General features: G+C 42.6%; 4 protein-coding genes across 7 annotated transcripts in view; all 4 read left to right on the top strand.

Annotated features, from left to right (window-relative positions):
- Positions 1-9,423, top strand: part of tiam1b (TIAM Rac1 associated GEF 1b) — a 41,401-nt gene extending 31,978 nt beyond the window's left edge. For 3 of the 4 annotated variants that reach the window (XM_029516803.1, XM_029516804.1, XM_029516802.1), the window contains exons 16-27: positions 3,053-3,238; positions 3,844-3,912; positions 4,233-4,358; positions 4,451-4,559; positions 5,246-5,425; positions 5,522-5,640; positions 5,731-5,839; positions 6,024-6,082; positions 6,267-6,372; positions 6,479-6,566; positions 6,691-6,863; positions 7,683-9,423. In XM_029516803.1, the coding sequence (XP_029372663.1) occupies positions 3,053-3,238; positions 3,844-3,912; positions 4,233-4,358; positions 4,451-4,559; positions 5,246-5,425; positions 5,522-5,640; positions 5,731-5,839; positions 6,024-6,082; positions 6,267-6,372; positions 6,479-6,566; positions 6,691-6,863; positions 7,683-8,221 (1,863 nt within the window). In that variant the 3' untranslated portion in view covers positions 8,222-9,423. The remainder of the gene's footprint in view (positions 1-3,052; positions 3,239-3,843; positions 3,913-4,232; positions 4,359-4,450; positions 4,560-5,245; positions 5,426-5,521; positions 5,641-5,730; positions 5,840-6,023; positions 6,083-6,266; positions 6,373-6,478; positions 6,567-6,690; positions 6,864-7,682) is intronic. The other variant, XM_029516805.1, reaches the window with a different exon arrangement.
- Positions 9,424-13,802: 4,379 nt separating this feature from the next.
- On the top strand, positions 13,803-15,248 carry cldn8.2 (claudin 8.2). The gene has a single exon (XM_029517884.1). The coding sequence runs from the start codon at positions 13,859-13,861 to the stop codon at positions 14,732-14,734; it is 876 nt and encodes a 291-aa protein (XP_029373744.1). The 5' UTR covers positions 13,803-13,858; the 3' UTR covers positions 14,735-15,248.
- Positions 15,249-15,939: 691 nt separating this feature from the next.
- Positions 15,940-17,952, top strand: cldn8.1 (claudin 8.1). Its single transcript, XM_029517885.1, has one exon. It carries the CDS (start codon positions 16,104-16,106, stop codon positions 16,890-16,892), a length of 789 nt encoding a protein of 262 aa, XP_029373745.1. The 5' UTR covers positions 15,940-16,103; the 3' UTR covers positions 16,893-17,952.
- Positions 17,953-18,160: 208 nt separating this feature from the next.
- LOC115053157 (claudin-8-like) lies at positions 18,161-20,944 on the top strand. The gene has a single exon (XM_029517724.1). It carries the CDS (start codon positions 18,310-18,312, stop codon positions 19,384-19,386), a length of 1,077 nt encoding a protein of 358 aa, XP_029373584.1. The 5' UTR covers positions 18,161-18,309; the 3' UTR covers positions 19,387-20,944.
- Positions 20,945-21,201: the final 257 nt, after the last annotated feature.

The following is a 21,201-nucleotide window of genomic DNA, read 5'->3' as shown; positions in this document are numbered from 1 at the left end:
TAAACCTTCCTGTTTCCTTGACTGATCTGAACAAGGGCATTTTTCAGAGCCTGTGGAATTATTAGGAGCACATACCTTGTTTGATTCACTAATTATTGGATCCATTTTGGCATGCCACTTCCCTCTGTCCATTTTCTTCCTGCAAAGCCTCCTACGCCATTTGTTCCTGTGTTTATCCTTTGCAGCCTGTTCAGTTACAGCCACCCCCCCCTCGCACTGTTCCCTAAATTCTGCATTTATATTCTACTGTGGTATGGATCACCCAGCCAATCCTGCTCCACTGCAACCTTGAGGAGGAGACTCCCTTCCCTCCTGCTCCTTTTTGCTCTCAGGACTCATTTACAATGCTGCTAGAGTTGGCCAGATCTTTATACTCACGCTGAGTGCCCAAGTTCATCCACCCTATAAAGAACAGAGAGGGAGGGAGGGAGGGAGACTGAGGAAACAGCAGAGTATCAGTGACAGCTCTACAGCAGACTCGGAGGGAGAAAGGAAGGAGAGTTGGAAGGCTGTAAGTGCAGGTGGGCGGAGAGGAGGAGGAAGGACCTTCATCACAAGCTCCACAGCACCTTCTTCTTCTTCGCCAGACTAAAGGGCTGATAAATTTGTTGGAGACTTGCAGCGTAGTGTAGACTTGACTCTTGCCAAAGCCTGGAGTCGCTTCCTCTCTGATTGTCCATCTACACCCTGCTATGTCCGTGCTGAAGTGGAACAAGCACAGCAAGCGTTCCTCAGAATCCATCTATGACATGCTTCATTTGGTGAGATTCCTACTTTGTGTCACTTTTTCCCTTTACCTGCCTAGTTTTTGCTGCTGCTGCGAGAGACGCTGGGCTGCCGTTGCTGTTTTATTCCCTTTTTTGTGTAAAACCACCTTTTCCTTCCCTGCGTTTGTTTTACACCTCCTCATGGCTGCTGCAGGCAGACAACAGGAAGCTGTGAGTCATCGTCATGTCACAGAGTCGCCCTGTAATCACTGGAGTGTCCCACTGGATGCCAAAATCAATCGCTGCATGTGGGAGCGGAGTCTCTGCAGACCTGGCTCCGGATGAGTTGGACTTCACATGTCTTCGAGAAACTGGCCCGACTGTCGCTGCGATGACTCCTGCAGAGCTTTCTCTCTTGGACACCCCCAAGCCTCAGCTTGTGATCTCAGGCTTATCTTAGTTTCAGAGAGCAGACGTGCAATCCTCTCCCGACTCGATCATCTGCGCTTTCACACTTTGAAACAGTTTGTAATCTATGTTTCATTTGTTCGGGGAAAAGCTCATCTCTCAGCCTCTCTTATCTACATATTGTTCTTTTCATGTGATATTGAAGGCTTTGATCCTCTGCCCCACCTGCTGTGTTCGTGTCTTCTGTCTGCCATGACTGTCCATGCAACCAAAGCTGCTGTGGTGTTAATTATCGTAGTGAGGACTCTGACTGGACTGTGATATTCTGACTGAACTCTGTAAACCTAGATGAGCTCCGTTGATAAGTGTACAGGGACGAAAAATGTGTGTTTACTTTTTAAATTTTTATTTCCTTTGCGTGACTTCTCCTGCGTGTTGTATGACACTTAAGTATGCTCTTGGCAGGGATTTTGATTTGTTAAAAAAAAGAAATAAATAAAAAACACCTTCTATATCGAAAAGGTTATGATTACTTTCCCAGGGTCTTATGCTTACATGACTTTATCAGCAAAAACGTCAAAGTTTCGAGGATTTACAAAACCACTTTCACTGCAGCCTTCGAAGTCAACATCAGTTTACTGGTGTAAATTGTGTTTACAGTGTTGCATGTACAGATATTACAGCACCTCCTTGTTCATTCGTTGATCTGGGAGCTTCCTGATTATTTTTGGAAACATTTTCACAAAAGGACAAAAGGGCTGTCGTGCCTCACACACGAATTTGCCTGTGTGATTGGGCAACAATGCTGCTAACCATTGTCATTTGCAAATCTGCATGAGAGGATGCATGACAGTCATTCGTTACCACAGGGTTCTTCCTTTGTTCTTTGTTCTTTCATATCATCATATTTTAGCAAACGGTGATTATTTCTGTCCGCTGTCTACTTTGTGAACAGTTTGAATGTAAAAGTGAAACTAGATGATCAGTTTTGCGTATGAACAGTAGTATCCAGTATGAAAAAAAAGTTATTCTGATGTGTAGAGAGACACTGACACATCTTAACTAAGATTATTCTTATCTAAGAATGATAATGTTCCATCCTCTATAGCTTGGTGGAGGCTGTATTATTATTATTCTTTGTAGGTGCGACAGGATAAATTGCTCCTGTCTAGCCTATAAAAAAATCCTACGAGTGTATCATACTGAGTGGTGTCAGTACGTGCCAGTGATTCCTGTTGTTGTTGACGTTCTCACTTAGTTTTTTACACATTGTCTTCTGTAAAGTAAAGAATCAATTGAAAGCTTCTCCCACAAAAGAAAACAGTTCTTTGTGCCTACATGTCTGTGTTTCTACTGCTGTAAAAAGCTAGAACACCCTCATGCTGTCATGCCTGTTACAAACAAAGTGGAGTGTATTAATTCAGCCGTCCAGGCGCTGAGTGGGGTCTATTTCTGTCCAAAATGATAGTCTAATGCACACCAGGGGTGGTCTCCCGGGCAACCCATACTGTATGTGGACACACAAGGTTATGTGTATATTTTGATTCTGTGAGAGATGAATCATTACACCACTGATCTGTCAGTAGGAGGAAAGCACCAGGGAGAACAGAGATATGCATGAAGGAGAGGGAGGCGGGGAGTCATTGTTATGACAGACTGAAAATAGACCAAATTAGTGCGAATGATTTTTTTTTTTTTTTTTTTTTTTTTTTTTCTTCCGAGCTGCCTCTCTGCCTCTTTCCAGGCTCACTCTCTGCACAGTCATGAACCTGAACACATCATCAGCAGGTGCAAAGTGATAGCTCCAAGTTAATATTTGAGGTGCTGCTTCTGCGCTGAATGATCAATATTTGGATATGAGGACTTGAAGTTGGAGTTGCATAATTTAATCAATTTTTTTTTTCTTCATCAATTTAATTTTTTTTCTTTTTTTGCAGAGTACAGAGCAAGTTGCCGCTTTCTGTCGCAGTCTCCATGACATGAATCCCTCGACGTGTGTGTCCTCCTCGCCCAGCCCGGACTCGCCCTTCCCACCTCCTGCAACTCTCCGGCAGCTCTCTGATGCCGACAAGCTCCGCAAAGTCATCTGCGAGCTCGTGGAGACCGAGCGAACCTATGTCAAAGTCAGTATGACTCATCTTACTCGTGTGTGGCAGATGGTCGTTGTGAGATTGCATGTGTTCCCTCTGTCCATCGATCAGGTTGTGTTAGCCCCACGCATTACAGATTCTACATGTCCAATCCATATTTATCCCCGTGTCCCAGGAGACCTAAGGGGACGCAGCTGCGCCTTTGCCTAGATATTGCCTAATGTTTTTCCACCTGATTATAAATGTGGCTTGGTGCAGTAACTGGGTTGTAGAGGGAATGTAATAGAATAATGTCAGGGCTATCTAAAATGTTATACGTCACTACAGGGACAACATGTGTACTTATTTCAGAAATCATGAAATGTGCATGATTGATGGTGTATTTTTGGTGGACCTGGGCTCTTTGTTCCACTTACCTCAAGACATGTGGCTGGATCTGATGTCTGTGTCTGTAATTTGCAGTAGTCGCACTTCAACTGTAACTCAATTGAAGCTGCATAGAAAAAAAAAACCTTCACTGTTGAATTCAATGGAATATTGAGAATTTGTGTTAAGCCGCACGTATGTCATGTATTCCACCAATCCACAAAATTACACGGGCAACCTTAAATCTCACATACTGCACTCTTGTCTTACAGGATCTCAATTGCCTCATTGGGAGATATTTAACCCCACTGCAGAAAGAGACCTTCCTCACTCAGGATGAGGTACGTCTAATTTTCCCCCACGGGCCTTTGAGCCTTTTAAATGTCAGAACAGTTGATATATTCCAAGGAAAGTGGGTTACATAATCCTGTGAAAAGTAGCTGTGTACAAGGACAACAGGGGTGGATGACTAGAGAGAAAGAGAGGGGGGTGTTTGAAATTGCATGTTGTAATAATGGCATTCATTTGGCTGTTGTGTGGTTTGAGCATTTCCAGGCTCTAACAAGAGCGAGAGACTTGTACTGGCTACACCGCATGAAGAGAGTCATTTTCACTAACAGTGCAGTTATTTTGATTTTGCTCAAATGCTCTTCTCCTCCAGCTGGATGTACTGTTTGGGAACTTGCCAGAAATGGTGGAGTTTCAAGTTGAGTTTCTCAGGACCCTGGAGGATGGGACCAGGCTGGTTCCTGATCTTGAGAAGCTGGAGAAAGTGGATCAGTTTAAGGTATTCTGACCTTGTATGACTAGTGACAAGCATTAACCCGCCCATGAACTCTATAACCACTGGTCGGATAACTTGTCTTCCTCTTTCCACAGAAAATCCTCTTCTCCCTGGGAGGCTCTTTCCTCTACTACGCCGACCGTTTTAAAATCTATAGTGCTTTCTGCGCAAGCCACACCAAAGTACCCAAGGTCTTTGTGAAGGGTGGGTTAATGTGCTCTTGGGTTGACATTCCTTCTCGGCTCAAAAGTGAACATGCATTTATCCATCAACCATCTGCCATATCCTGCAAGGCTCCATAAATCTGTTCTGTGGAGTTGTCGGCCAGACCGCTGATCATTTGACCTCTGCATACCTTCAAGCTGGTGGCTCTTAAGACAAAAAAAAAAAAAAAAAAAGCCCTGCAACATTCAGTGACATTATAGAATGAGCGTTGTTGAACAGCTTGCTCCCTGGCTGGTACGCCCACTCCTTTTAACAGTAAAGTGGATGGCTTTGTTTGTTGCATATAGATTCAGTGACTCAGCTGGTCATTGGCCATAATGAGTTGGCTGAGGTGCTACTTGGTTAAAGCTGTTTTTGAAGCAGTGAACAGATTATTCCTGCCCACTTGTGTTTGACTGTTTCTCAGTGAAGATGCATCTATAAAATGTATGGAAATGTCTCAGGCGTAGGTGATTTTTAATCTATGCCAAAGTAAAATATAAATAACTGGTTTAAGCATAAGATTATTTTGAAATAGCTTTTTGTTTTTTGGTCTGAATATACTGTAAGCTAATTGGGTCTAAAAAAAATTACAGGGCGTATAAATGGCACTACCCGAGTAAGCTGCTGAAGAGCAGAGTCTGCATGCAAACACATCAATAAGTGTTGTTTTTCTGCAATTCCAGCCAAAACGGATCCTGATTTTAAGGCCTTCTTGGATGAGCGCAACCCCAAACAGCAGCACTCCTCCACCCTGGAGTCGTATCTGATCAAACCCATCCAGAGGGTGCTGAAGTATCCCCTTCTGCTGAAGGAGCTGTACTCCCTCACAGACCCGGACAGTGAGGAGCACTACCACCTGGATAGTAAGACCCCAGCTCATTTTGACAGGGGAGAACCTGGGCCAACACATACAATCCTAACAATTCAATAATTATAACTGTAACCACAATCCTTTGCAGTTGCCATGAAAGCCATGAACAAAGTTGCCAGCCACATCAACGAGATGCAGAAGATCCACGAGGAGTTTGGAGCAGTGTTCGATCAGCTCATCACTGAGCAGAGCGGAGAGAAGAAGGAGGTGCATGGGGCTGAACAGTTGCTCGGCTCAGTTTTTCTCAACAGCAGCTTATGTGTTAAGTGACCGTAGGTAATTTCTTGCCTTTGCTAGGTTGCCGATCTGTCCATGGGTGACCTGCTCCTCCATACCAGCGTGACATGGATCAATCCACCTGCCTCCTTAGGGAAATGGAAGAAAGAGCCTCAGATGGCTACATTTGGTGTGTCATGATTTAGTCTCATGATAATGTAATGATCATGTGTGATACCAAAAGTACTTTCATGTTTTTGCCCTAAAAAAAAAAAATCACCACCATTTACTCAGTTAATCATCTAAATTTCACTCCCTTCGTAATGTGTTCAATGCTAAATGGTATATCTTTTTCTTCCTCTGTTGTTTTTTAGTGTTTAAAACGGCAGTGGTGTTTGTATGCAAGGACGGGTCCAAGCAGAAAAAGAAGATGGTAATCATTTCATACAAGTCATCAGCATCACCGAAGTCCATTTTAAAATTAACCAGCATTGTAAATTAAATTTGCCGTGCCATTGAGTCAGCTGTAAATGCATCTTCCAAGCTGATTATATCTTAACGCATTTCAGGGGGAATATACTTTTTTGTTTAAATTATTATTACTTTTATTAACGCAGGGTGGCTCCCATCGAGTCTCAGTATCTTCAGATGAAAAAGACCCTTTCCGGTTTCGTCACATGATCCCAACTGATGCCCTTCAAGTCAGGTCCTTGGCCAATTCAGGCAAGTGACTCAATAAATAAATTGCAGTCTTTATGATCCTGATGTTGTGCGCTCTCAGGGTGCGCTGTGCATGAAATCACATGTGAATGGCTGATTTCATCCTCAGATGGTGAGGGCTCTGCTGTGTGTGAGATTGTCCACACAAAGTCAGAGTCGGAGGGAAGGCCAGAGAGGGTATTTCAGCTGTGCTGTAGGTGAGGATCTCTGCTAATGGAGGTTGAAATGCAGTGCAAATTGAAGCTTTTGTGCATCTGAAAGCTCTGTGTGACACTATCTACAAAGTGTCAAGCCGATAACGCGCCCTTCCATCTCCTGCAGCTCTCCGGAAAGTAGAAAAGACTTTCTGAAGACGGTCCATTCCATCCTGAGGGAAAAGCACCGTCGACAGCTCCTGAAAACGGAGAGTTTACCCCTCAATCAGCAGTATGTGCCCTTTGGAGGGAAGCGTCTCTGTGCCCTGAAGGGAGCCCGTCCTGCCATAAATAGAGCAGGTAAATGCCACTCTGTGGCTGCATTCACCCTGCAGCGCAGTGTGTCCCAAATTTGAATGTGTTCCTTCTCACCTGACACAGACAGGCAGCTTTGGTGCAGCGTGAAGTGAAAAAAGTAATATCAGTTTGTCTGATCTACTCCATTTCTCCACATTCACTCGTATTCTTAGACCTTCCTCTTCTAATAATACCACTAACGCCTCCTGCCCATCTGACTCCCATGGGGTTCAGAGCCTTCTGCTGTATTGACCCTCACTTTTAATATTAATATTCTCTTTACCTCCAACTCAATTTACTTGTTTTGACTTGTTCTACTTATTTGTTGTTGTTAGGGTTCCTTGAGTGAATTGAGTTGACTAAAATGTGCCAATGTATTTATAATATCAGTTATGATGATAATATTAATCAAAGACTAAATACTAAATTAAAATCATGGCTCTTCTTTTCATGGTTGAGCTGCATTCATACACTTTTTTGAAGATATGTTAAGTTGTTATCAGCATTAAGTTGACTTAATGCTGATAAAATCTATTAATAGTTTCTCATAAGAGCCATTTAAAAAAAATAAAATAAAATAAAATTAAAAAAGTAGTTGGTGAAGATATTGTAATACTGAAGCCCGTGCAGACAGACCAACCTCCTGCTATAATCTATTATAATGTCTGAACACCTGTAATAAATTGAATAGGGTTTTTTCCTCTAGACCTGAAAAGATCATATTATTTTTGTGCTGAGGTGAAATGTCTTCAAAGTATTAACTTGGTCATCCCTTAATGTTTATTATTTATTTATAATTAATTGAAAAAAAAAAAATTTCAGCATCTGCCCCAACTAGGACTCTAGGGAGACGAAAGCTTGTGCGCAACCGATTCACAATCGACACAGACATCGTTTTTGATGGTGAACCCGAGCAAGATCTTGCTTCACCACAAGAACCTGACTCGAGTCGGCTTCAGCTGCAGGACAAGCCAGACCAGCAGCATCAGCCTGAGTTAACCGGCGACACAGACCGCTGGGTGGAAGAACAGTTTGACCTAGAAGAATACGAGGAACAGGAAGAGGTGAAGGAGACGGACATCCTGAGCGACGACGATGATGAGTTCTCTCACACGGCCAGAGTGCCGTCTGCCGAGGCTGACCTAGAGGCCCCTGTCATGGCTTTGTCCTTGGAGAGTAAGGAAACAGAAGAATGCGAGAGCCTTAAATCCCCGACGGTCTGTGAGACACACAGACCGGTCGACACGGAGAAGCAGAGCGTGGAGAGCAACGACAATGTGGAGGCTCAAAAGAAAGCGGAGAAGGATGATATCTGGGTACGAAGGGAGCAATCGGGCTCATCCCTGGACTGCAACACATAAAGGCTGAACGGGACGTCCAGAAAGCAAATGTTTTATCAGCTTTACATGAGCTCCATAAAGATCTGTCATCAGTCTTCACCAACAATGCATGGGCATTGACGTATATCACACAGCTAGTAGAAGATGTATCCTTCCTTACCTTATGTTTGCAGACTGCTTTGTGTACAGGTAAGAGCATCAGTGGAGCAATACAGGAAACCAGAATGAGGGAGCTTCATCCCAAATCAAATGCTGATACATATACAAGTGAAGCGTGAGCTTCGAGAGATGAACTGATGGTACAATCATGGAATCTAATCAACTGCTTTGACTGGCATGGTTTGCACATTTGGGCAGCAATCTATAGTCCTGCCTGCTGTTGCCAAATCTGGGTATTGTAAGAACATTAATATTTGTTTCGTCTGTGTGACTCAGAGATATAATCATAGTTAAGGGCTGTATATTATTTGTCCTTAAAGAAATAGAATAAATAATTGCAAAGGACAGTCTTGTCTTCACTGCATCATTTACCGTACCTGTACATTTTCATGTGAATATACACTGACATGTTTTGGGAGCAGATTTCCTGGTTATGTATATGATTTTGAGCTCTTGTTTTACAGACTCTCTTTTTAGCCTGGAAAATATTTTCCTTTGGTTACATTTAATAGTGAAAATATGTAATGCCTCCTGATGTCACAGACACTGGGGGATTGTAATTTGTTTTAACTTGACATAATCCTGTTTTACTTGAATTTGCATTTGCTGTTTCATGTCTTTTTTTTATTTGCTGTGAACCATTTTGTTGTTGTGTTGTTTTGTTTTTTTTGCTCTTTGGTATTGCCATTAAAAGAACATTCAGCGTTATATTAATTCTTAACATTTCAGGTGCACACTCTGTATTTTACAGAATTTGCACATGAACTACTTTTAATACTTTGCGTGCGTTCAACGATTGTTGACTGGCAATGGATTACAAAGCATTGTTGTTGTTTTCTTTTTATTTATTCATATGTAAATTAATTTGTCAGCATTACAACATAGGAAATACTTTTTCTCACAAAGAAAGTCCAAATTTGCTCAAGCAATCAAGGGAAGAGACATTATGCCTAAAGAGGGGGAAAAAAGTCACACATGTAAACAACTCATTGTGCTACTAAGACTGCATTTTTATTACTGTGTATATATAGAAAAATGTATTGATATCATAATAAATACAGTTGTTTCCTACTTATAATTCGAAGCCCTTCTCTGTGTTGATTGATTGGTTTGTGTAGTTTTACCCTAAATCTCTGCTGATATCCTCCCCGCAACACAGTTTTAGTGATGTGAGGACAAAACAAACCCAGGCCCAATGTGGTGTGGACAGAACTGAGCAGCTAATCAATGCATGTCCGCTTCAAAGCAACACAGACAGAGAATGCAATTGCAGAGCAAAAAGGGGGGACAAAAAAAAAACCTTCTGAAGACAGTGCATTTACTTTGTGCATTTATAAGATCCAGCTGACTGAGAGTCGAAATGATGGTGAAGGAACACCGACCCTTGTTATCACAGAAAGACTAAAAGGGTCTTTGGAGTCTGGAATAAATGGGATACAATTAACATTCAGGGGCTGTTTGTTTACCGAGTAGAGAGATCAGAACAGGAGGCCCTGTGATGTCTTCAGTGAAGATTAAATTCAGATCATTAGCAGAATACACATTGCCAATCAGTGCCATAGTCCATAATTTAGTCCCATGGAATGACCAGAAACTGCAGACATGGAAAGCCATGCAAATACCATACAACACTAAGCTCATTTAAAAAAAACAAAAACAACAAAAAAAAAAAAAAGTTAATTGTGTTATAGAAAATCTACCTTAATGGCCATATCAGAGATTTGTTTTTGTGTGTGCGCGTTGAGCAACTGCTGTATCTCACGGAAAATTCTAGTGCATCAGTCACAAACACAGTATGGCAAAATCTGAAACATTAACAGTCAGTAATTCTCCATCACATTCATCAGTGTTTTTAACAGCTCACAAAAGGGAGCAAGCTGGGTGTGTGTGTGTGTGTGTGTGTGTGTGTGTGTGCGAATGAAACTGAGGTGTGAAACTTGGGATTCCAACAAGTCGCTAAATGAAACGTTAATGTTTGTATCACTAGTTTAATTATACTTTCATTTAAATGGAATTAGCATTTTTATACTGAAATAAAAGAAATCTTCATAAGATGAGTAGAAGCAATTGTGATATAATTACAAACAAAATAGTCAAATCACCTTCATTACATAATTTTTTTTTTCTATCAAACTACTGTAGTTATAATATGGCTATGACACATTTTAAGCTTAAATAATTATACTGGAGTTTTTAATTGTTGAATACAATCCCAAGGTCTGTGGTTTATTATCTATGAAACGGATCTTTACAGATCCCCATCAGCCGGATATGGTTCTGAATGACAGACGGCTAGGAGGGAACAGAGTTGGTGGTGCAAGCGTCACTTTAATGGACTTATCTACTTGACTGAACAGATCATTCATTTTGTTAATCTTTAAGCCAAATTTGAAAGCTGAGTCAGAAGTAAATGGTAACTGCTTTTCTTGGGCCGGGGAAAGTGCAGTCATATCTACATGCAGCAGGTGGCAGTAGCCTGCTGTAGTTGTACCGCTTTGCTGTATCCGCTTGCGACTTCGCATTTCATTGTGGTATCAGTCACTTCAATTTAGTTTTACTTTAATCTATGAAAATCCACCCCTTTATTCTGGCATTTTAGAGGCCTCTTCTATATAGGAATATAGATAGATTTTATTATAGATTTGATATATTTCAAGTTCCCAGCTCTTGTTAAGGCAGAGGAGATTTGTTTACATTCTGAGCAGCAGAGGACGAGGTGATAGTATCACCTGGCAAACCTGTCTGACTGGCTCTACGGTTTCTGTTCCTGTTACGTCTGTCCCTATCTCACCCCCTTTTTCTGTCTCCATCTCAAAAACAGATTGTTGCCTTCCCCAGAACAGCTGAGTGAAAGGAGTGGTGCATCCTCCTCATGTCAAATGATCACACCTAGTCACATCATTTACTGTGATTGGTTAATAACTCATCATGATAACAACTAGTTATTGGGATTAGTTAAAGTTGAAATGAATTATACCTAATAAGGGTATATATATTTAAAAGCTACAAAACTGCAAGTCAGTTGAAAGTAAATTCACTCTTATCTATTCCAACCAGATGACTGACAATTGATTTTGACTGATCTGTTTCTAGTGAGTACACCCAAGGTGGGATTAGATTCATTAAATTAGGAACACTATGTGGATTCTTCATCCTAAGACTTAAGACACATAAATGTTTATTGATATATCATAAAAGTCTTTGAAAAACATAAAATTGCAAGTTGATGCACATCAGCTTGCGATGTGAGTGAGCTTGGATAAAAAATAAAGCGGGTTTGTGTTTTGGCCACGTGTGAGTTTTTCTCCTGGGACTTCCCATCAGTGAAAAAAAAAAAGTGAAATTATTTACACTGTCCCTATTTTTCAGTCACACAAAAAAAAAGACAAGAGGATGTATTACATTTGAATGTGGCCGAAACCGGACCTGTGTGACTTGCATGAATGTCGTTTTACGTTTTAATTGGTGTGTCATTGCTATCAATCATTTCTGTTTTTGGAACGAACAAACAAACCGAGTTGTCATAAGAGTCATGCTTGATGCATTGGCAGGAGTCAAGGTCAGACCTTCGCAAACTGGTATAATGGCATTGCAGGAAGGGCTCTACAAAACTCATTGATTGCTCAAATCATTAGCTAGCAGACAAGCTAAGCTGGAGATATTCGCCCTCGTCCCGGCTTCATCGGCCTGTTTGGCATGATAGCTGTATTGCCGACATAGAGGGTCTGAGCCCTCGTAGGTGCAAATGTTGTTGTCATGGAGGATCTCTGGGAGGGATTGTGGATGAACTGCTGGAGAGAGGCAGTGCAAGGTACATGATTCACTGCTCATTCTGCAGCTGGAGGCTGGAGGGGGGCTGTCTCCATCATTGTGATTCTCACCAACTGTTTTGGTGACAACATCAAGGCATCACCCTGGCCCTAAGGGAGAGTTGTGTGTGTGTGTGGGGGGGGGGGGCTTTGCTGTCCTGTTTGACCACACTCGTCGCTGGGTTGGCTTCGCTGTCATCCGTAACTTGTATAACCCGCCGCTGACTGACTCTACATCGGCTGGGTCACTTCTGCTGTTCTGCTGATCACTGGGGTCCTGATTCTGTTCAGCTACAGCAAACACTCATCAAAGGAGGAAGAGCCCTACACTAATGCACAGCTGCTGGCGCTGAGTGAAGCACAGAGACGGGGTCAGCGTCTCGACAGCGAGGAGGCTATCCAGCCTTCATAAGCATCAAGAACATGTATTAAAGAACTTTCCTGTCCTCCCTGTGTTCATTGCAATTTCATCATTTAAAGAACAATGTCTGAAGTCAAAACATGACGTAGAGGGTTTGCTAATTTTGGATTAATGTATTTGTTTTCACAATATTAAGTGCACATTTTAGTCACCGTGACAGTGATGCCTGCATCTTGTTCGCATGTTCTGCCCTTAATCCTTAACCACTGCATGAAAACATGAATACAAACCTGAGTGTCCTTATCTGTTGTCAATCCAATCCATGTGCCCTGTGATCAGTCTGTTGTACCATTTTTGAAATTTGTGTTTTTGTCCGATGTTCACTTTCATTTATGAATATCAAGGTTTGGCTCCTTTTTATGCTGTCCAAGTAAACAGTTCAATAAAGCTTTGATTCTACATTTTCGTTACCATGGCAATTTTTATTTTTGTGGTATTCTGGTTTTCAATAATAATAATAATTAAAAAAAAAACAACATTGTTGAATTCTAAACGTTTAAACTAACCACAAGTAACACTGCAGATAACATTCAGTTATGATTCTTACAAAATGCATCTGAAATAGGACTTCACTGTGGTAGCACAAGGTGAGAACTGCTGGCAAATGCTGAATACCTGGTGTTGCAATTAAACCAATCCTCCTCATGTTTCTGGGCTCGATGCCTTCTCATCAGGTCAGTTAACGTCTAGAGGAGGAGTCTGTTCGATACTGTGTCTAATCGTTTTATCAGGTTTCGATCTGACATAAACAGCCGCCACCTAAACCATTTTACCTACAAAGACAATGTTCACACCACCTCATCAATGACAGCAATGAGATTGTTTTGATTTAATTGGTTTATTATAGATTTCTAGCTAAAAACTTTTTGCTCAACAAAAGCAAAAAAAATAAAATAAAATAAAAAATACGGACATTCTGCTGTACGAGAGTGGAAAGGTACCAAATGGCCAAAGTTTAAAAATATAAAAAAGAAGCTCAAATGTGACTTAATTCATTGACTTTATCTGTTTTTAATTAATTCACATCGTTGGTTGATTCTGATGGCTAAGTGGCAGAAAATGGTTGAGACAGAGTTGATGGCTGTATCATTGGTATTAGCATTTAAAGGGAGCTCTCTTTGGTGAGCCCTCCTCTGATGGGCTTGAAGCAGTATAACCAGTAAAGTTGCATTGCTTCCTTAGCATTCTTTTGTGGGTGTATAAGTTCCCTGACTTGCTCTTCTTTTCAGATGTCTTTCTCAAGCTGCAACAGTGCAGCAAAAAGCCAAAATGGCCTCTTACACAGCATACAGTGGCTACAGCAAGCCACCTCAGTCGTACGTAGGCTCGTATTATGATGAGAAACAGGCAGCAGCCTACACAGAATATCAAGACTCCGTATACGAGGAAAAGAAGAGAATCGAGAAAAGGAAACGCCGAAATGCCATTTGCTGCGAGGTAGTGGCCCTCGTCATTGGTTTCATTGGACTAATCGGAGTGGCAGCCGTGACAGGCCTGCCGATGTGGAAGGTAACGGCTTTCATCGAGGAGAACATCATCGTGATGGAGACCCGTTGGGAGGGTTTATGGATGAACTGCTACAGACAAGCCAACATCAGGATGCAGTGTAAGGTGTATGATTCCCTGCTGTTTCTGCCACCGGATCTCCAGGCTGCCAGGGGTCTGATGTGTGCCTCTGTGGCTCTGACCACCTTCGCGCTCATCGTGTCGGCAGTGGGGATGAAGTGTACCAAGGTGGTGGACCATCGGGCTCGCACCAAGCACATTGTTCTCGTGGCGGGAGGCTGCCTCTTCCTCTTGGGCTGCATCACGACCCTGATCCCAGTGTCCTGGACCGGCCACGTCATCATCAGGGATTTCTACAACCCGCTGCTGATCGATGCCCAGCGCAGGGAGCTCGGGGAGGCTCTTTATATCGGCTGGGTGACCTCAGCTTTGCTTTTCTCTGCCGGGGTGATCCTGCTGTGTCGCCATGCTCCGCGCACCCAGGATCCAGAAGAGAAGATGGTCTACAACCCCAATGGAAATATCTACCAACCTGGAAGCGCATACCAGCCCTACACGTACCAGCCGGCATACACCTACCAGCCTCCGTACTCTGCACCACCACCTGGATCTATGATATATACGCCAAGTCAATACTAGTGAGGTAAAATCAAACCCAGAGACAATTTTGGACTCTTCTTTATGTTGTTGTTTTGTTATTTTTTAAAATTGGCCAGAGGCTCCCTCTGAAAATGTGCAAATCTTTCATTTCTTCCTCAAAGAGGGCCGAGTGAATAGCAGAGTTTGAAGTTTATTGACGAACTCACTGTGTTTTGATCATGACAAACTGTGTTGAATTACTCTGTACTTTGTTTGTATCCATGTGCCCACGGTTGTGCTTACAAACTAAGCATCAATAAACATCAAGCACAACATATTTAATTTGTAATACAATAGCTTTCTGTTACATTGCTGCCTTTACAGCCTCTGCTGACATGCTCTTTGAGAACAAATTATGCACTAGGCCTTTGTCAGATGATATGCCGTCAGATAATTTATGTTTCACGGTTTCATTTTTGCTATAAATGTACATACTTTTTCAAAACGCTGAGTAAATATACGGTCAACTGTGGTGACCAATAAAGGAATAAAGATGAGAAATGAAAAAGGTGAATTTAGTTTTTCTTTTCAGCGTCCTACTAAAAGCCACTGAAGTTTTCCAGAAATAAGGGTAAACTATGGCTCATGACAGTGATGTTTTTTTTTTTCACTTCCTGTCTAAGGCTTTTGAGTTTGTCCATTGTTTTCAGTAGAAATGTGCCTGAACTGGTAAAACCGGACTGTCGATCCGGCTCCACCCATTGTAAACCAAGCCACAGTTTTTATTCAAACCACGTCAGATCCTCACGGAAGAAACTCAAACTCATGACTCAAAGTAATGCTTATGCTCACGTAACAAACATAGCAAAGAATCATGTGTCAGAGTCAAGTGTTCTTTTGGTGAATATAAAAAAAATGTAGCATAGAACATAGAACATAAGACCAGTACAAAGACATGGCTATGTTTCAGATATCAATGTCTAAGATGTCCGTAGTTTTTTTTATATTTAGATGGATAATTACAAGTTTGGGATCTTGCATCTTGCAAATGCATCCCTTGCTAATTAGAACAGAAATAAAAACTAAAAAAAACAAAAAATTACAGGTTGCGGGTGAAGTGAAATCCCAGAGCATGTAAATGGAGACGTATGAATAAACAGAGTAGAAGCTCACGGCAGCTCCTTGGGGAAGTGTGCAAAGTTTAAAAAAAAAAAAAGGCCTTGGGGGATTCTGTTTCATAGCAACAGGTCACATTTCACACCCCTTTCATTCTGGTGTCCTGTTGACAGGGAGGAGACTCTACAGGTGAACATCCACCTGCTCCTCCTCTTCCACTGGGATGCAAAGCTGCGCCGTCCTCCATCCAACGACTACACTGTGTCTGAACGTAATTGTTCGTATGAGCTTGGAGGAATAAGAAAAGCCCAGGATGGCCAATTCTGCGCTGGAGATAGTGGGTCTTTTACTGACCCTGATTGGGCTGATTGGGGCAGCGGCGAGCACTGGGATGCCCATGTGGCGAGTCACGGCTTTTATTGGGGAGAACATCATTGTGTTTGAGACCCGCTACGAAGGTCTGTGGATGAATTGCTTTCGCCAGGCCGACATCAGGATGCAATGCAAGGTGTATGACTCTCTGTTGGCCCTATCGCCTGACCTACAGGCAGCTCGGGGGCTCATGTGCTCCGCCGTGGCGCTGGGTGGTCTCGGTCTTCTGATCAGTTTGGTGGGGTTGCAGTGCACATCATGTATTCAGAATAACGATCGAGCCAAGCGACTGGTCCTCATCATCGCAGGAGTCATGATCATAATGGCTTGTATCTGCGTCCTCATCCCTGTGTCGTGGACAGGCCACGTCATCATCAGGGACTTCTACAACCCCTTGCTGATTGACGCCCAGCGCAGGGAGCTCGGAGAAGCCCTGTACATTGGCTGGGTAGCCTCGGCTTTCTTGTTTGCTGGCGGATGCATGTTTACCTGCTGCAACCTGCAGTCCGAAGGCAAAGGCCCAAAAAGGTACCTGTACTCCAGAGCATCCGACTACATGGCCTATCCTCCTCAGTCACCCCAGCGTCTCCAGCCTCTACAGCCTCAGCAGCTGGTGCTGCTTCCTCAACCACAACCCAGACCACAGCCAATGCTGTCAAGACACCCTTCATCTATCTACACCTACCACTCAAATCAGCCCTCGGTACACAGTGGGGTGGCTTATCTCTGAACATTAAAAATGACTGAGGTAATGATGATCATTTACTGTCAACGCATGCAAGGCAATTTCTCTTAAATATAGATCTGCTTGGCGCCGCAGCCTGTGACACATTTTAGCGATGAACAGACGCTGCGGTTAAAAAGATACATTTCAGAGCAGCTTACTGCAGACAAAAATTCATCTGATTCATAGGGATGAATGGTTTTGCACCAACTCGTTTTGGACTTTGTTCGATGAATACATAATATATAATCTTCCTTAGGCGTACTAGTTAATTGATATCAACTAGCATCATAATTGTAATCATCTCTGCGTAAGCTCATTCTTTCCATTAATATTATAAGTGTTTCATCAAACTGTATCGCGAAAGTCCTTTTTATTATAGTAACAATTTTGTATGTGTTATATATGTATATAGTACTTCATTTACTCGGATGGTAATGTGAAACAAGTATATTTGTGTTAACTGTAAAAGTAGATTTTTTTTTTTCTTTTTGGTAACTTTATAAACAGTTTATACATCATGTATTTCAAACCCAAGTTATTTCAACAGAGAGTGTACAGTGTGAGCTGAGAGCTCAAATTCCCCCCACCAGTGCACACAGTCCTCATACTTCACTTCCTGGCTTTAACCAGTTTTCACTGGTTTTAGCCAGTGTTGGGCACTGGATACATTCAGGACATAGATAGTATTAGGTCATAACTTGTGTCATTTCCATCTGTGTGTTTCCTGCTTGACTCCAGCTCCATTCAGTATGTTAGAGTGCCGAGAACATTTCTTTGTTCAGTCAGGTAATCATTTCACTTGCTGTGAGTTCAAATGTAAACTGCAGTTTAAAAAAGGGACATTGTTATTGTGAACTTGTTGTATGATTTCTAAAAGCACGTTTGGTCCATAACATCAGTGAGTGTATGTCAGTGTGACACGCTCCCTCTACGTTCTGTTAACTCAAAGGTCACCTCTGCTCCCCTGTGGAGGATAGAGGAACTGAAAGAACTCAAATCCTGCATTGTGTGTTTGATGCTTCAGAATTTGTATCACATGTAACACGGAGAATAAAAACGTTGCAAATGATAAAGGTTTTCTGCTATTGTGAGCTGTTTCTGGTGTCTTTAAATGTCTTACTGCTGGATAAGATGATGGTACAGATACAGCGCAAGCGCCAGAGGAACCAGAAACACAAAACAAGCAGGGATCCTCTTAACCCCCATTGCCCTGAGCCAACCAGGTGACTGCAAAACATCTTCCCATAACAAACCACTTCTCACAACATACAAAGTGCATCAGATGAGACCATCCTGACTGCCTTGAGCACGTATCTGGCTCAGATTTGGAAATGTTATAAGAACGCATCAGAATTTGAGGTCAACGTGAGGCTTCCTAATTTTGGACTTTGAACGCAGCTGAGCTCTCCTACACATCACAATGCTTCAAGGTGTTTCAGAGGTAGCTGCAATGTGCGTCGGCCTGATTGGACTGATCGGGGCAGCGGCTACAACGGGGCTGCCCATGTGGAAGGTGACAGCTTTCATTGGGGAGAACATAATTGTGATGGAAACCCGCTGGGAAGGCCTGTGGATGAACTGCTACAGGCAGGCCAACATCCGGATGCAATGTAAGGTATACGACTCGCTGCTGTTCCTGCCCCCTGAGTTACAGGCAGCCAGGGGCCTGATGTGCTGCTCTGTGGCTTTGTCAGGACTGGGGCTCTTTGTGGCCATGGCAGGAATGCGGTGTTTTTCCTGTCTGCAGGGTAATGACCGGGCTAAAACCATTATCCTGATGGTTGCCGGTGCTATGCAGTTCATGGCATGCATTTGTGTTTTTATCCCCGTGTCATGGACAGGTCATGTGATTATTCGAGATTTTTACAATCCTTTGCTGATTGATGCCCAAAGGAGGGAGCTGGGAGAAGCTCTTTACATCGGTTGGGTGACAGGTGCCTTCCTTTTTGCCTCAGCCATGCTGTTTGTCTGCCGCCGTTTCCCCTCAGAGAAAGGCTCGTTCGATGTGTACCACCCGGCCAACTTCCTCGCCAGCAGGCCAGCCCTGATGAGGTACAATCCCATTTCTAGCGTTCCAAGCCTTCGATCAACTTCGTACCATCCCTCCCTGCTGAACAATGGCTCTGCTGGACCGCAGCTTGAAATGCCACTGGAAAACATCCCTCAGTTAATGACAAATGGCAGAGCATTAATCAACCCTCCTGTTGTCTATAACCCGAGTCTGCCTGAAAATGCGTCATTGTTGTACCAGCATAGCACGGCTCATCAGTCGTCCATGCAGAGTTCCAACCATGCTGGAAGGATCTACACTCCAGGGCACTCTCTGTACATCAGCCGCAACACCTCGCCATGTTCGCTGACTTATGCCGGTAATCCCACTGCGTCCTACCAGTCCAGTTTTCATCCAGTCCCTCACACTCCGGTTTTCATAGGATATAAAGCATCAAGAATTGAACCAGGATCTCACAGTGGGAGCAGTGCTGGTGTATACATATAACATGAAGTCATGAACAAGATATTGCAGCTGGTTAACCTTTAGACTCAAGGCACCATGTTTTTACATTCAAGCATCAAGCCAATTTAAACTGCTGCACGTACATGGAAAGGTAATCTGCTAATCTGGATGATCCTGATGTCCTTTTTGCTCTGAGCATCTCCTGATTTTTACTCTGCAAAAAACAGCCAACTGTAAGTTGTATAAATAAAGATGACATTGTTTTGTTTTCATGAAGCCCAAAACAGATTTATGAGAAATCATCATTTAATGCGGCCTAATGTTTTGAATCTTTGTAACCATCTGTTCATGAGATTTTTTCATCGTTGTACGAGCTTTCAGCGCAGGAAGTTCTTTAATATCTTTTACAACCAAAATTTCTTTTTCCGCCATTCACATTATAGCCATGAGATTGAAAGTAGAAAGCTTGGCGGTACTCAAATATGTAATCAAATAATTTGTTTATTGCTGGTTTGTTATGGTTTGCATTAAGAATGATCGTTAAAAAAATAAATTTTGATTTCACGATTTTCAACTTTGTATGAAGCACTAGTTCACTCAGAGACTTGTGCAGGGCTTTAATATTTCCTCTGTGGGCAGCAGTAATGTGAAGCTATGCAGTTTATGAAACCGATAGCCTGCATTAACTCCTGCATATTGGCCACACAAGCTCGTAGAATGATTTCTGTGATACAGTGCAGAAATAAAACACGCGATGATACCGACGTTGAACCGGAGTGTTGAACTAAAACACGAATGCTGTATATAAATCGACTTTTTTTATCGACAACGCCAGATATTTTACCTGTCGTGATTACAGTTTGGCAAAACCTCTCATCCCACACCTGGAGTTCAAATATCCAGAGAGTGCTGGTGCCCTGAACTCGTCGCTGTTACCGTCATTACTCACCACTAGATGGCAGCAGAGAACGTCCTGATGGTTTCCTGGGCGCTGAGCAGATGGTGCAATCCTCCCCTGCTCGTCCTGCAGGTGCCAGAGGCATGATGCCCTCCTTCCACTGCATTTCATTCCTTGATTTGTGGTTTACTCAGCTAAATATTTTTATTTCCTACTGCGTTACAACAGATAATCTTCATGTATTTTGCCTTCTCGTCTTCAATATACCTAAAATTACAGAGCACACCTTTTCTGTCTCAGAAAACACTAAATAAGGAATTCTTGGTGCTTGTGTGTGAGTAGAGAAATAGTTTTTCTACCAGTAATCTATCAGTGGATAATATTGCTCATTCAGCGGAATGAAATTCTATATTTTTTTAAAAAGCAAGAAGCTAACCTGAGACTTCTCCCTTAGAGGGAAGTACTTTTGGAGCATCCTCGGCAACATCAGTAACTTATAATCAGTTATTGATCGTTGCAGCTAAACTTTTTCACTTTCATCCCAGAGGACTCTGCTTCGATGAAATAACAAAAGTAACATAACCACATTTAATTTTACTACGAGACTGTGTCAAATAAACAGTCTGAGGTAGTTAATCTTCAAGGGAGCGTGAACGACCAGTTCGAAGATTAGATTTGCGTTTCCATCAGGACTGGAGCAAAGATTTAATCATTCCTCGGTGTACCAAAGCAAAGACGTTGTCGAGGTCGAATGTTGCCAGATTTGAAGTTAATCTTCAGGACGTATCCATGTTTGCGGATCAGTGGCTCGGCTGTGCCCTCAATTGAGCGCCGGCACGGGAGGGACGCTCCGCCGCGTCAAGTCAGCCAAACACAGCGAGGGCGAGAACAGGAAGAGGGCCAGCGAGATTTCAGAATAAGAGCGTCCAAGTGGCAGGTAAAGATGCGGGGGATCAAAA

The sequence above is a fragment of the Echeneis naucrates genome, chromosome 13 (assembly GCF_900963305.1).
Source record: "Echeneis naucrates chromosome 13, fEcheNa1.1, whole genome shotgun sequence".
Taxonomy (NCBI): Eukaryota; Metazoa; Chordata; class Actinopteri; order Carangiformes; family Echeneidae; genus Echeneis; species Echeneis naucrates.
This window is presented reverse-complemented; position numbering and strand designations above follow the sequence as displayed.

Coding starts and splice junctions, on each gene's coding strand:
- cldn8.2 (XM_029517884.1), top strand. CDS start 13,859: ATGGCCTCTTACACAGCATACAGTGGCTACAGCAAGCCACCTCAGTCG.
- cldn8.1 (XM_029517885.1), top strand. CDS start 16,104: ATGGCCAATTCTGCGCTGGAGATAGTGGGTCTTTTACTGACCCTGATT.
- LOC115053157 (XM_029517724.1), top strand. CDS start 18,310: ATGCTTCAAGGTGTTTCAGAGGTAGCTGCAATGTGCGTCGGCCTGATT.